The 14,441-nt window shown below is 41.9% G+C and overlaps 1 protein-coding gene across 1 annotated transcript in view; it reads right to left on the reverse strand.

Annotated features, from left to right (window-relative positions):
- The window catches only part of FBN1 (fibrillin 1), a 722,489-nt gene that overhangs the window by 176,600 nt on the left and 531,448 nt on the right, over positions 1–14,441 (reverse strand). Inside the window, exons 30-31 of the mRNA XM_085644212.1 lie at positions 9,792–9,917; positions 6,611–6,736 (exon numbers count right to left, since the gene is read on the reverse strand). Of these exons, the coding sequence (XP_085500338.1) occupies positions 6,611–6,736; positions 9,792–9,917 (252 nt within the window). The remainder of the gene's footprint in view (positions 1–6,610; positions 6,737–9,791; positions 9,918–14,441) is intronic.

A 14,441-nucleotide genomic window follows, 5' to 3' on the forward strand; every position in this document is an offset into this window, starting at 1 on the left:
AAAACCAATAAAAATCGTTGCTGCTTTTTTAGGTCGAGCATTCCAGGCCTCTTGTATATGCTTTAGTATATACTTAATATATACTTATACGTGTATATACTTTGTGGGCTCTGGAGATCAGCCCTAGGACTTGACTGCTTCCGCTTAGGTACTTTTTTCTGTTCAACTGCCTCTGTTTATCTGTCTTGATAGAAAACGACCAGCAGAGGTCAGTAAAATACCGAATTGCTTTCTGCTGAGGGACTTTCTTTTTATAATTTTTCTGGCAACTGTCTATATTTAACTTTCTTGATAGAAAACGACCAGCAGAGGTCAGTAAAATACCAGAATCACTTTAGCATTCTCTAGATTCCAGTCCATAGAAATTGTCATCCACAAGCACCCATAGACAATAATATTTTTTTCAAATCTTGTATTTTCAGTGATATGACCACTAAAGGCCCTGATTTTATATTAAAAACAGAGCTTTGGACTATACCATTTCCCACTGAAAGGCAATATTTCTCTCCATGTGTTACCATACCTGGAGTGTTACGTAGTTTGGTGCTTACTTTCCCTCCATGTTAAAGAACAGTAGATGATTCAGCACCCAGGCTAATGTGCTGCATAGATAAATACATATAATGTCCCACAGGCGAGACTGATTGCATTGCAAATGCTTGTTAATGGTTGAAAAGACATGAAAGTCTACATCTAATAAGCGTGCCCCATGCAAAATATATGATAACTAAAAAAAAAAAATCGATTTTGGGACACATTTTTATCATTTCGATTTTTGGATTTTGCTATACAGTTTTTAGGTCTCGCCTAGCGACGCAGCGCATGCGCGTTGCTCGCCTTGACGAGACCTATTGTCGTCAACTTGAGTTTGGAAGGGGGACAGGAGATGTGCACTTTCCCCCGGACAGCATATGTGCACACTCACAGCTCCCCTGGGCTCGCCTGGACAGCCCGACGCCATCGGCTCCGCGAAGGGTGAAGTTCCTCACAGCAGCCGCCGTCTGATACGGGCACGGAAATGTCGCACTCGTAAAGAGGTGGCAACGAGAAGGCAGCGCGGTGATTCCATCCACCTGCGGGCACAAGCACCCATCAACCAGCCTCAGGGGGTGACATAAATAGCAGGCAGGCATCAGGGGAAGAGAAACTCGAAACTGTACAAAGGAAGTAGCGGGTAATTCATTATAATTGTAAAATTAGTTTCCGTTAATCAATGCCTTAAAAAAACACACATACACAAAAAAAATACAAATCAGGTGTCATTTGCCTAGAGCGTTAAGTAAACTCTGCAGCTCTTTCTCCGACTTCGCAGCGCCTTCTTCTGCACAAGGCAGACGTGCACCGCCGCTGCCAGTGAGGTTCACAGTCAATCCGAGGCAACTTGTTTTACTTGTACTAGACATGTTCTAAGGGTGGGGAGATGTATGGCCAGAGCATCAAAGAAAAATAATAGTTCACCTGTTTTTCCCGTGTACACAAAATACGCAGGCTCCGCGGTTGCTTGGAGAAAGCTATTAGAGCCTTCTGGTATATCCAAGCAGATTATGAAAACAGACATACTATGAAGAATTGTTAAGTCAGTGGGTCGAACTGACTTAACAATAAACACCAACCTGCAAACAAGTCGCAGGTTTCTGTTGAGGGCCACAATAAGTAAAGGATCATTTCCTGCAGAAGAACTTATTTTACACGGTACAGGTGCGGCCTGTCATGCACAAAAGCCTCTTTGGAGTCTGCAGGGTTCGTTATGTCCTGCATCCCAAGATCCGACCCTCCGCCTGATGAGGAAGGCGTGACCCATAACATCCCACTGTTGTCATGTCTCCTTACCTGGCTGCCTCTGCATTAGAAAGCCTTTCCCCAGCAGCAGGACTGCCACGCCAGGGAAAGAAGATCAAATAAACATATGTGTAGCCAGAGTCAAGCACCCCCATCCCCTAACCCTCCAGGCATTTGCTTTAGGTATTCAAGAAAGACGACTTTATGAAGCAGTCACCACATCTTGAGCCGGCAACATTATGTCATTTGAATCTCGTCAATAAAAGGAATACCGACACGGGGATAACACAGTTTGAAAATGTAAAAGGTGCTTGTTTTTTTTACAATTCAGTTGTGATAGTAGCCGCTATATAAATGCAATTCAAACAAATTTAAACAACACGGATTGTAATATACAGTGAACTTTCTCAGTGTATTAAAACTATTTTCAAAGTGACGTTGTGCAGAAAGATTACACTTTCCCCCATAAGGCTGGCATAAAAGATAGCAAGCATTTGCAATGCAATAGGTCTCGCAGTTGTGAGAGTTTGAGCTATTGGCATTGTAAATAGCAATGCCTTTTATTTACGTGTTGGTTTTTAACCCCTTGCATGCTTCTGACGGAACCACTCCGTCATGAGCCACGGGCGCTGTGTGCTCATGACGGAGTGGTTCCGTCATGCTGCGGCCGTTGGCGGACGCTCCGCTCACGCGGTGCTGTTTCCCCGCCTGTGCGGGCGATCAGCGCAAGTGGGTGGAGTCATGACGGAACCACGCCATCATGAGCACAGCTCGCCCGTGACTCATGACGGCGTGGTTCCGTCATGAGCATGGCGGCGCCGCAAACCCCCCAAACACCCCCAGCGCTGCGGCGGAATTCGCGCCGCAGCGAAGGGGTTAAAACATAAATGAAAGGCATTGTCATTTACAATGCCAATAGCTTAAACTCTCGCAAATGCGAGACCTATTGCATTGCAAATGCTTGTTTAAATGTTCTTCTCAGGCTTCTGTTTTTGTTTTCAGTCTGCACGGATCGCATGTTTATCAGTGTATTTGTTACTCAGAATGCAACAATTTTTTATTTGGCTGAGTCCAATTTCAAAGAGACTGGATTCCGTTCAAATGATACCTAGCTGATCTGATGAAAGTGTAAAGTGTTCTTTGACTCTGTCACAGTTGAGAGAATAGGGTACCGCCACACATATTCAAAAAAGTAATGTTTTTTCTTTTTGTGAAGCATGCTGATCTAGTTCAACAGAAGTGGGTCGGAATTAGCACTACCTATTATATTCTTTCTTCCCTGCTCGCTTCTTTTCTGCGCTGCCAAACCTATCTCAACTACCGGGGCGCCACCAAAGGAGGATGACCTAATGTCATCGATCACCTTCACGCAGTTCTAGGAAGCACGAGCTGTCATAAGTGTGATGTACTGATTCTGTGGTTTCTGTTACTTTCGCTTTCGTTTTATCAGTGCTGGGAAGCTCTTGGAAGGGAATTAGGCCTCTCTAGGTTCTCCATTTGTCTTCCCTCTCTGATTCACTCTTTCTCTAATTCTAGTTCGCCTTTTGCTTTACCATCTCTTTCACAGACAGTTCTTCCAACTGCTTGCCTTTGCTTTAAAAGGCAACAACGTCACTATCTACTCGTTTGGCTGCATCCTTACCCTGGCAGTTAATCTTTTTGGCTGGACTGGCAGAAACCTGTTGGCCTTGAGAACAATACTGGGGAGCTCCAGGGAGTTTGTTTTCACTGAGTTCCTTTCCAATTTGTTGTTAAATTTCCTTCCTCTATCAGACTTTGGAACTTCAAATTACCATGTTCATGACCGAAGCACAGTAGCAGAAGACAAGGATAATGCGTTAACCTCCTCTTCACCTATGATGCAGGCAGGAATATGCATAGGACCACTCTGCACTTGACCCTGTAGAATAATTGTGAGTACAACAGATGAAGAAAAGCTCATGATGATTTGGGGCTTCTGTCATAGGTCATACGAGATGCCTCCTGTTGAATTTCACACCTTATCTTATCAGACCTAGTGTGATGCTTACCACACTCACTTAGATTTCTGTGCTGAGAATAAACATTTGTGTTTCACATCCCGCTGTTCCTATTTGCCCATTTCTCCTTAGATTGAAAGGTCTCTTTTTGGCCTATCTTCCCTTATTATATTCTGCAGCAATGGGCAGTTGTGGCAAAAAGAGGAAAAACGACTCCAGCCCTATTGTTTCTCCTTTTCTCCATTCACGTTCACCCAATTATATTTGCTTTTTTGGGGGGGGGGCTAACTACTTTAAATTCGTCTTCCGATTTTTAAGACGTTTTATAATTTTTTTAATCAAAAGGAGGTCACTTTTGAAAATGGGTCGCAGGATCTATGCATGTTCTCCTTGTTGGACCGTCTTGCTATCCATGACACTACAAATGTCCTACTTAGAAAATCTTCAAACGAGCTTACATAAGATGCAAATAAAAGAATACAATAAAATTAGACATGCAAATGAAGCATAGTCTGTGTGTGTTTGTGCAATAACCAATGGTATTAACATTTGAATAGGCTGTAATAGCTGCCTACAAAATCACGCTCATGCTACTAAAACATTGGATCCAGGTTTAAAACCAGAGCCCACTGCTTGTTGTACCACCAAGTCTATAACTCCTGGCACCTCCAGGAAATAGAAATACAGAATTGTATAACTCCTGGCTGTTCCATCAAACAGAAATACAGAATTGTATTGCTTTGAATATCGATTTACATGTGCATTTCATAAAGTACATGCACAACTAATAGAATTGGGAGCATCCAACTTGCAGCACACAGGCTGCAACATCCCTTTGTCTTTGCTAATACTCCTACTCCCTCTGGAGTTGAGTTGGCCGACTTTTGAGTCTAAACACCAACTTCCTGCTGAAGTAATTGGAAATAATTTGAGCTGTCACAACCTATTACTAAAGGGGAAGGAACATCTTCTAATGATAGTTAAAGAGTTCAATAATCTAGGAAAGAGAGACGCTTGCCATTTTAAATGTGATACTCCTTGAAAGCCGTGGAATCCTGTCAAAAATGGATTCCCAGATGCCTAGTGCACCACAACTTGGAGGCGCTTATGTAAAAGGATAAAGATTATTTGTACAGTGGCACAAAGTAATTTTCCCTGTGGTGTTATTCATTAAAGCTTCCACACACTGAAAACCCTGCTTGGAACCACTAGAAGAAAGCTACACTGATCTGATGGAGCTGCTGTGGCTGATAATGGCGGACGGGCTTCTTGAATCCAGAAGCCCACTATATTGCAATCAGCATAACAGTAGCAAGCTCATTTTTTATAAACATCAGTTGATGTGTTAATCTGCATATTATTCTTGGTTTGGAGCCCTTCTTTTAATGTCTTTGTTAGCCTCCTAACCCACTACTTAGTAAAATTGACACTACATCCAGTATCAATTTTCCTTCTGGTGTCAGAAATGTGGTGTCATCGGAAATCACTAGTCACCGAAGGCCACGCAAAAGTGCAGCCCAATAAGAGTAGCAGCTATTTCTCATCTGAGCCTTAGCTCAAAGCCCAAGCCCTCTTAGTGCCTGCCCCGTGAGTGCAGCAAGGGATACGGGGTAGTCCCTTAAGCGTGCATCATGAGCAACCATAAATGTTTAGCCTGTTTCTCAGGCGGGCATCACTGAGAACTGCCAAGTCGCACGTTGCCAGGTCAAAATAGGGTGGGAAAGACATTTACATTTTTGTGGTGTTCTGAAGAACTGTAGTATGCTGTTCTCAAACAAGCCATTGTTTAAATGTACTTTTGGCAATGGGGTCAAATACTGGTATTCTGTCACTTCTGGTTAAAACATTATGGTATGCTTTTATCAGGCTTCTTAAACATAAAACTAGTTATCTATAACTAAGCTTAACTAACCTATTTTGTAATACATGTTTCCATTTACTCAAAACTTCTAAAATTACTGTTATTTCTAATATGTTTTTTTCTAATGAGTGCAATTTCTTCCAGGGAAGAGGATGTAGCCTAACGGCTACAGCGGTCGACCTCCAAGCTGGGGAACTGAGTTTGAGTCTCGGTAAGGGACGCTCATCATCCTGTGATTCTGGGCAAATCACTTAATCTCCCTGTGCCTAACAAAATGAATGTGTTCCTCAGTAATGCAACTGGTGCTCATGTAAAGTGGTCTGATATCTTCGGGTCAAGTTCACGCTATATAAAAGTCTCAAAAATAAAACAAAATGTTTTTACTTATTTCTCCTTTAAAACCTTTTACCTGATCCTGAAAATACAGATGGCAAATAATTTGCTTTTACTGCCACTTAAATTCATTTTTAAAGTTATGAAGTAGGGGAAAACATTAAATATTTGTACTTAGATATTATAAGCTGTTTAAAGATGTGTAAAGAGACCTGGTTTGCTGCCAATGGGCCCCAATACAATACATCGCATACCTTTTACATGTATTTTTCTTATTTATTTAGTATTTTTGCATCATACGACCACAAAACATTTCTGCCAACTGTGTTTCGTATCACAAGACCACATCACTTATCTGTCACGTTGGTTTACGTCATAATTAGACAAATAAACCCTTAACTCAGGTCAGGCGAAATATACCTTGGCTTGTAAGACATTTAAACGCTTCAAAACATTGCTAACATATGTACTTGTAAAATATTGCACATGACATTTGTTGACATTCAACATGCTCGTGTAATGGTGATCAACCATGTAGATGGAGAGATATGGGAAAAATCCAAAGAACCTAAATCGTTGATCTACCTAAATCTGTGTGTTTTGGCAACTAACTAGAATACGTCACTCGGTGCATTAAGTGGGAAATTGGAAGGCTTACCAGTGCATCCAGTTGTTCCTTTTTTGCCTGAGTATCCACGATCACAGTGGCAAATGAAGGATCCTTTAGTGTTCTCACAGGTCCCACTTAGACAAATGTTAGGATTGAGGTCACACTCATTAACATCTGGAAAATCAAATGATATAGAGTTGCACATTAAGGATATTTAGTGATATGTAAGATGGCGCCTTGAAATTGACGGATTGATTGATTTTACACACACTTCAATGACATGTAATATTTACTATGAAATGTCAGACAACTCTGCCTACTTCGTAACATGGGGCTTAAGTTGCTATTTAGAGTTTAGCAGATGTGGGATATCTGCCAAAAATTGGTGGATGTGTCATCCAATCTATGTATAGTGTATGTATGGGTACACAACCCAAACAAGGAGGATGGGACATCCTCCAGTTTTTGCACCCATCAAATTGAATGAGGCCCTTAAAGTTGAAGATATTTTGTCACATTTCTTTCTCCCCGCTACTTACAACACGGATGTATATGCAGTAATCGTGGCATATCCATTTGTCTACAGCGAAGTACTGTAGTGTCATATGGCCACCCACTCCTCTGAGATACCACGGCTGGGGTGTCAGGAACTTGTTCCGCTTCTGTCAATATCCAGTGATTCAATTTATCATTATCCAGGTACCATTACTGAGACATTACTGTAAAAGGACAATTGTTGGCTCTAAGAAAGAGTCTATCATTATCCAGGTACCATTACTGAGACATTACTGTAAAAGGACGATTGTTGGCTCTAAGAAAGAGTCTATCATTATCCAGGTACCATTACTGAGACATTACTGTTAAAGGACGATTGTTGGCTCTAAGAAAGAGTCTATCATTATCCAGGTACCATTACTGAGACATTACTGTAAAAGGACGATTGATGGCTCTAAGAAAGAGTCTATCATTATCCAGGTACCATTACTGAGACATTAATATAAAAGGAAAAGTGTTGGCTCTAAGAAAGAGTCTATCATTATCCAGGTACCATTAATGAGACATTACTGTAAAAGGATAAGTGTTGGCTCTAAGAAAGAGTCTATCATTATCCAGGTACCATTACTGAGACATTACTGTAAAAGGACAAGTGTTGGCTCTAAGAAAGAGTCTATCATTATCCAGGTACCATTACTGAGACATTACTGTAAAAGGACAAGTGTTGGCTCTAAGAAAGAGTCTATCATTATCCAGGTACCATTACTGAGACATTAATATAAAAGGAAAAGTGTTGGCTCTAAGAAAGAGTCTATCATTATCCAGGTACCATTACTGAGACATTAATATAAAAGGAAGATTGTTGGCTCTAAGAAAGAGTCTATCTCCGAACGCTTTTAAGAGGGAAATTTGTGCCTGGAGGAAGATTGAATTGTCTCAGCAGATGTTTCACTGTTATTCTTGACTCGACTGAAGCACACATTTCCACACTTCTATCTGACCTCACGTATTTAGTTAATTTAGAGTGGGTAGACACACTCCGAAAAAGGAACTCCATCTTGTCAAGTAGCCAGAGAGACTACTGCTCTGCCATTTCTGTAAACATGTAAGCTACTGTGTGCTGCTTTTCACTTCTAGGCAGTGGGAATCGTACATTATTTTTCCTTTAATTGTTGGTGTTTGAGGTCAATTATAAATTAGAGCTGGTCTGGGGTATTTCACAGACAAATGACCAAGTGTTGTGCCTGTGCAGAAATAACACTGTTTTCCATGAGAGAGTTTTAGCCTGTCTCCTGAAGTAAACTAATAGTATCAAATAATGATGTCTGTGGAAGGATTACAGAAGAGACAATAAGCAAACTTCAGTATCTTCAGGAAGAGCTCCTCTATCTTTGGGTAACAGGTTGGTCAATTTAGTCCTTGCCATTCATGTTATCATCCATCACTGACAGCAGTCCCAAGAAGCTTCGAACTAGAGCTGACATGGCCTCGTTCATCAGATGAGATATTAAATACAACCCGTTCCCTCTGTGAATATTAAAGATCAGTGCAGCTTATCTTAGAGTTATTGCTACTGGACAGTTCACAACTATAAAGTAAATGCAACACTAGAGCTGGCATCTGTAGCCATACATTGCACTAGGCAATGAAAACTGCACATTTTGATTACTGTTTATCCTATCAGTAACTTTTGAAGCAATTTAAATCTAGGGAAATTTCCCTTCCGCTCTGATCAACACAGCTGAGTGGACAGAACCGAAGAGTATAAACTACTCAGGTCAAAATGTAAATGTCACCCCTAGTTACTACATAACTACTAAATAGCAAAAAAGATTCGGAGCCTGGTTCTGCTCAATGAGTAAACCACTCAGTAATGATTTCAATCTATTGACTCTACTGTGAAATGTCTGTATCGCAAAGGTGAACCTTTATGGGTTGTGACAGATTCCTGTCAAATGACCCATTCCGTTTTCATAATGATGTAGATAAAATTTAGCATTGTGGCCAAATTTACTTTTCATTTGTTCTGCGTTTAAGGTTTTGCCTTAAACTATTCTCTTTTATCTGGGTTACGGTGCACAGGAAGCAAGAGAGGTCTTCTACGCACATGCTAACTGTTCCTAAACCAGCGGATGTGAAGTAGGAATAAAATGCATAAATATGTGTAATTTTCTGAGGTAAAAACTCACACCTGGTTTATCCAAAAAAGCTGGGCAAAAGAGCCTTCCACTATAGATGAGTAAAAAAACAAAGGTAGAAGTGATGTAACTGAAATTCACCAGTTATAGTTACATTTATAGAACCCCACCATGCACAGTATTGTCATCAATTATGTAATTTCAGGTGTCATCAATAATGTTATCAATGATGTCATAGCACATGACATCAGTGATGTAAAATGTGAGGTTATAAGCAGTTGATTGAACTAAATATAACTAGTGAATTTCGGTGTTTTATTTTAGTTTAAAAAGTTACGTTGAGACTGACAATTTCACATAACTATAATGTCACATATGCATATCTATAAATAGTATGTGTGTACCACTATATATAGTTGAACTGCATGCATATTTGACTGATTATACATTATGTACATACTGCTGAGTATATGTAATAAAGTGTTATCCATTGTGTCAGATAAAAAATGTCATATGAGTATAGCCATCTTTGAATAGACAATTGAATTTAAATGCTGTGTACGTGGATTCTTTAGGAAATTCCAGGTTTTACCTACCTATACAAGTACGCATGTCATCAGATGCCATGAATCCATCGAAGCACAGGCATCGGTATTCTCCAGGTATATTGGTGCACTGGCCTCCATCGCAGATATTGGGATTGTTCTCGCATTCATCAATATCTACAGCAGATCAAGCAAATAAGACAAATGCAAAATAATGCCATTATACAAGACGCGTAGGTTTACTTCCATGATCTACAGTATACAGCTCTGTTTCTAATTACATAGTTTTTTATCATTGAAATATCAATAGGAAAATCCCACAAACAAAGACAAACATTTCTGTCCTCATGAGAAATGGGTGTAACCGGATAACATTTTAGTCAATTAGTCAGTCGTGGTTTGGGACAGAATGCAGCTGTACAAAACAATTATCTTCATCACTAAGGTGGAATGCATCCAAAACTGTCAATCGTGCATAACATGCTGGGCTTCCCTGGGTTGAACACATAGTGCTGTGGACATTAGGAAAATTGCCACTATTTAGAATCGCTTAATGCTGGGGCTTAGAGTTCTGCTCAACAACCACATTTCTGTGTCATCAACGGGAAAGGGGATAGAGATTAATTGCAAGAGGTGGAAGCTTTCCAAAAGCTGAGTCTAAGAGTCTAAAACACCAAACACTACTCTTTGAATAGCAACAATCTGGTTTCCTTTGAAAACATCACTAGATTAGGGACCCCTCGTGAGCAGTGCAACAAAGTGAATGTTAAACCATCCACACCTGGTTGTTATGTTTGACAAAATGGAACCAGGTTGCCCCCTCAACTGTATCTCTTAGCCCACAATCTAGAGGTTCCACTCTAATGTATCCTGTTTCCACTTCACCATTATTTCCAGTGTGTTCTCAGTGACACAAGTACTGAATATCGACCACACAAATATTGTGATACAAGAATTTCGTGGACAAAATACCAAAGGCCACAATATCAAAGGGTAAGTGCATATAGAGGCAGTATAGATTTACTATTCCTAACTCGACATCTACGTACCTTGAAGTTATATATATCATCAAGGTACATATATGGTTAGGTTTACAAAATCTATACTTGCTTGCCTTTTGATATTTCAGTTTCAATATTTTCTCCTCAATATTTCCATTTTACGATATTCAGTCTTCAATATTCAGAGGACACACCCGTCTCAATCTGGGACTTAATTCGAACTGGAGGCATAAAAGACACTGCTGCAGCCAAAGTGCACTTAGTGACTTTTAAACATGTTTTTTCTCCAGTGGCACACAAAGGTGTCTCTTTTAATCCCCTCAATAATTTGTGACTGAACAGATTTCTAGCACTGCCATGTGTACCACCCTCCACTGGTCATCAATCAATCAACGGCTGCTTATAGAGCGTACAGCTACCTCAGAAGAGGTGTCTCAGTGCTAAAAAACAGACTAGAGGGACTGAGAAGCTCCAGATACTACTCCCCCTGCCTAAAGAGCCAGGTTTTTAAAGCCTGTTCTGTATCCAACATGGGCATGTGACTGGGCAAGGCATTCCACAGTTTAGCCATCTTTACTGTGGAGGACCTGCCTCTTTGTCGCATTTTTGTGAAACGGGGAACATTGAGAAGACACTGCTTATTAGATCTCAATGTCCGCTCCTGACAATATGGGATGAGCCTTGACCTAAGGTATCCTGGGCCTTTGCCCCGATAAGCTTGAAAAGCAAGGGTGAGTGCCTAAAACTCAATCCACCTGGCTACAGGGAGCCAGTGAAGCTGTCTCAGATGAGGAGAAAAGTGCTGGCGAAAAGGGACCCAACGGATAAGCCTTGCAGCTGCGTTCTGCACCGTCTGTAGCATGAGGGTCATATAGCCTGGCAAACCCAGGTACAGACAATTGGCATAGTCTAGTTGGGAGGTAGCCAATGCATGGACCGTAATCCTATGGCTCTCTTCAGGCAGGAAACATAAGAATTTCCTGATAGTTCTCATTTTCTCAAAGCAGGCCGTGAAAAAAAAATAAGGCAGTTTGTCACAAGGGCGAGGTACTTCTTCCACCTCACTTCAAGATTTTTAACCTAGTCCTTGGGGGGGAGGGGGGACCCAGCTCCCTATCCCACCAGATGCACGATGGAGGAGGAGATGCACGATTAAAAAACAAGACCTTGATTTGTCTGCATTCAGCAATGGGATTAAGCTGAGCCCTGAGGCACTCCGCAGGTAAGTTGTTTGACTGGAGAAGAGAAAGGGGGCAGAAAAACCTGTTGACCACGGTCTTTAAGATAAGACTGGATCAAGTCATGTGCCACTCCCTGTACACCCATATGTTCAAATCTTTCCAGCAGGATTGAGTGGGACAGCGTATCAAAAGCCGCTGAAAGATCCAGCAGCACAAGCATGGCAGCAGAACTGCCGTCCACAGACATTCTCTCCGAATTGGCTACTTCTACCAATGCAGTCTCTGTAGTAAGTTAGTTGTTGCTGGACCAATTTCTCAAGAATTTTTGCCAGAGCAGACGGCAGGGAAATTGGCCTAAAGTTGCTAAGAACTTCGAGCTCAGCATTGGGTTTCTTTAACAGTGGTAACAAATAGGCTTGTTTCCACAAAGCTGGAAAAATACCTATCTCAAGAGACGCATTCCAAATTTGGTTGAGTACGGGATTGAGCTGTAAGGCCAGAGACCTGAACCATCTAGCTGAACAAGGATCTCCAGGGGAACCCGGTTTGCATTTCATGAGTTCGATCACTGTCTTCTCTGTTGTTACAGGGAGAAATTCTGAGAAAATGTGTGGTGTGTTATAAGGGAAAAGGTGGTTGTTGCTTCTTAGGGATTCTGCAACTGGTGTAAATGACTAATACAGCTTTAGAATTTTATCCTCAAAGGATTCTGACAGGTGAGAGCACATGGCCTGGGAGGGGTAAAAATAACAATCCAACGCTGTAGGATGAGTGAAGGTTTTAATAATCCTAAACATTTCTTTAGAATAGTGTTCTGCACTCTCGATACATCTAGGAAAATCATCCCTCCTCTTACATCTTAAAAGCTTATGGTACTTCTTCAGGGCCTCTTTGTAGGCACGTTTAGCTGAAGGCAGATAGGACTTTCTCCACTCATGTTCCATCCTTTTGCAGCTGCTTTTTTCCTGTCTGAGTTCAGCCGAGAACCAAGGGGCAGAGGAGATGGTTCTGGCAGAAATAATTTACCTCAGTGGAGCCACCAGGTCAAGAGCAGACGTCAACCAGGTGTTAAAACATGTGGCGTCACTGTCGGGGTTGCCTATTAATTGTGGCATTGTTTCTTCAAGGACCGGGCCCAAGGACATAGTGATGACCCTGCTCAAGTTAATCTTTACTTCTGTAATTTTTATGTTGGCTAAACTTTTAGCCTTAAAACGAAACCTGAACGTGACCAAAAAATGGTCTATCCAAACCATACGCAGCGGCTGCTCAACCCTCAGATCCTGCATATGAGAGCAGATGAGATCCAACACATGGCCTGCTTTGTGGGTAGGTGCTGAGACCAACTGAATCCGGTTACAGCCATTAAGTGCTGATATAAAGAATCATCAACATGCAGATTAAGGTTTCCCAACACTGTAAAATTAGCATAGTGTAGGTACATCTGGCCAATAATATGAGCCCGCTTCGGCTCGTGGCTGTGTGGGAAATCTGGCGACCTATGGAGCAGCAGCCCCACAAAGGAGAAGGATGCAGCTATTTTGGTGCAACAAATTAGGCCTTCGATGTTACCTACGTGGCCCAATTTGGAGGTACGAATCTCCAAGGTGCCCTTAAAAATGATGCCCATCCCTTCCCCAACCTGTCTCCCTCTGTTGGCACACACAATTCAAAAGCCTGGGGGAATCGTGAGGGCCACATCGGAGTTAATTCCTTACCTAAGCCAGGTCTCTGTTGGGAAAATAATATCCCACGCATTGTTTATAAGGGATTGGCAGATATCACCTTCATGCTTTGGTAAAGACCTGCAGTTGATAATACAAGCTTTAATGTCAAAATGCCTTGAGTTCTGGTGCATGGAGTGAGCTTCTGTTTCTACATTTATCTCTGGTCGCACCTTAAGAGTAACATTGAAGGCTGAGCAGCAGTACTCCATGCATCCTCTACAATGCAGTGCAAGACATACCTGAGCACGGCTCTCCTTTCAGGGTCATGAGACTATCTTGCACCCATGTAATAACTTTGCCTCTATCCATCTGGGTAATGGGGCTGGCGCTGGCCGCAATCCGGTCGCCAGTGGCACGTCTGTTATGCAGTGGGCATTAAATAGCTGCCGGGAGGGAAGCAGGCACCTAGACTATTAACCTACTCAAAATGGCGCCCAGATAGTGCCTCAGCGGAGCAAAGGAAAATGCCGCTCTACGAGGCTACAATGAGCACACGCTCCCCCGGGGCTTGTCATCGTCTGAACTCCTGAAGGCTTTGCCACATTACTATATCACTGCGGAGGTCTTGTGAGAGTGCAAACCCCACCTCAGTCTTACACGTCAGGTCCTCTCACTCTCATTCAATCTCTGGCCTTGCTGCAGCGTGCATCACTTCTCACATGTATCACCGTTTTCACCTCAGGGGTGGATTTTCTCTTGGTGTCCGGGAATCACTAGCAGACCTGTGATCTCTTTCACGTTTCTACAATTCCAGTCCTCTCAACCCATGCCCGATTTCTATGATAAACTTCA

The sequence above is a fragment of the Triturus cristatus genome, chromosome 3_1 (assembly GCF_964204655.1).
Source record: "Triturus cristatus chromosome 3_1, aTriCri1.1, whole genome shotgun sequence".
In the NCBI taxonomy this organism is placed as follows: Eukaryota; Metazoa; Chordata; class Amphibia; order Caudata; family Salamandridae; genus Triturus; species Triturus cristatus.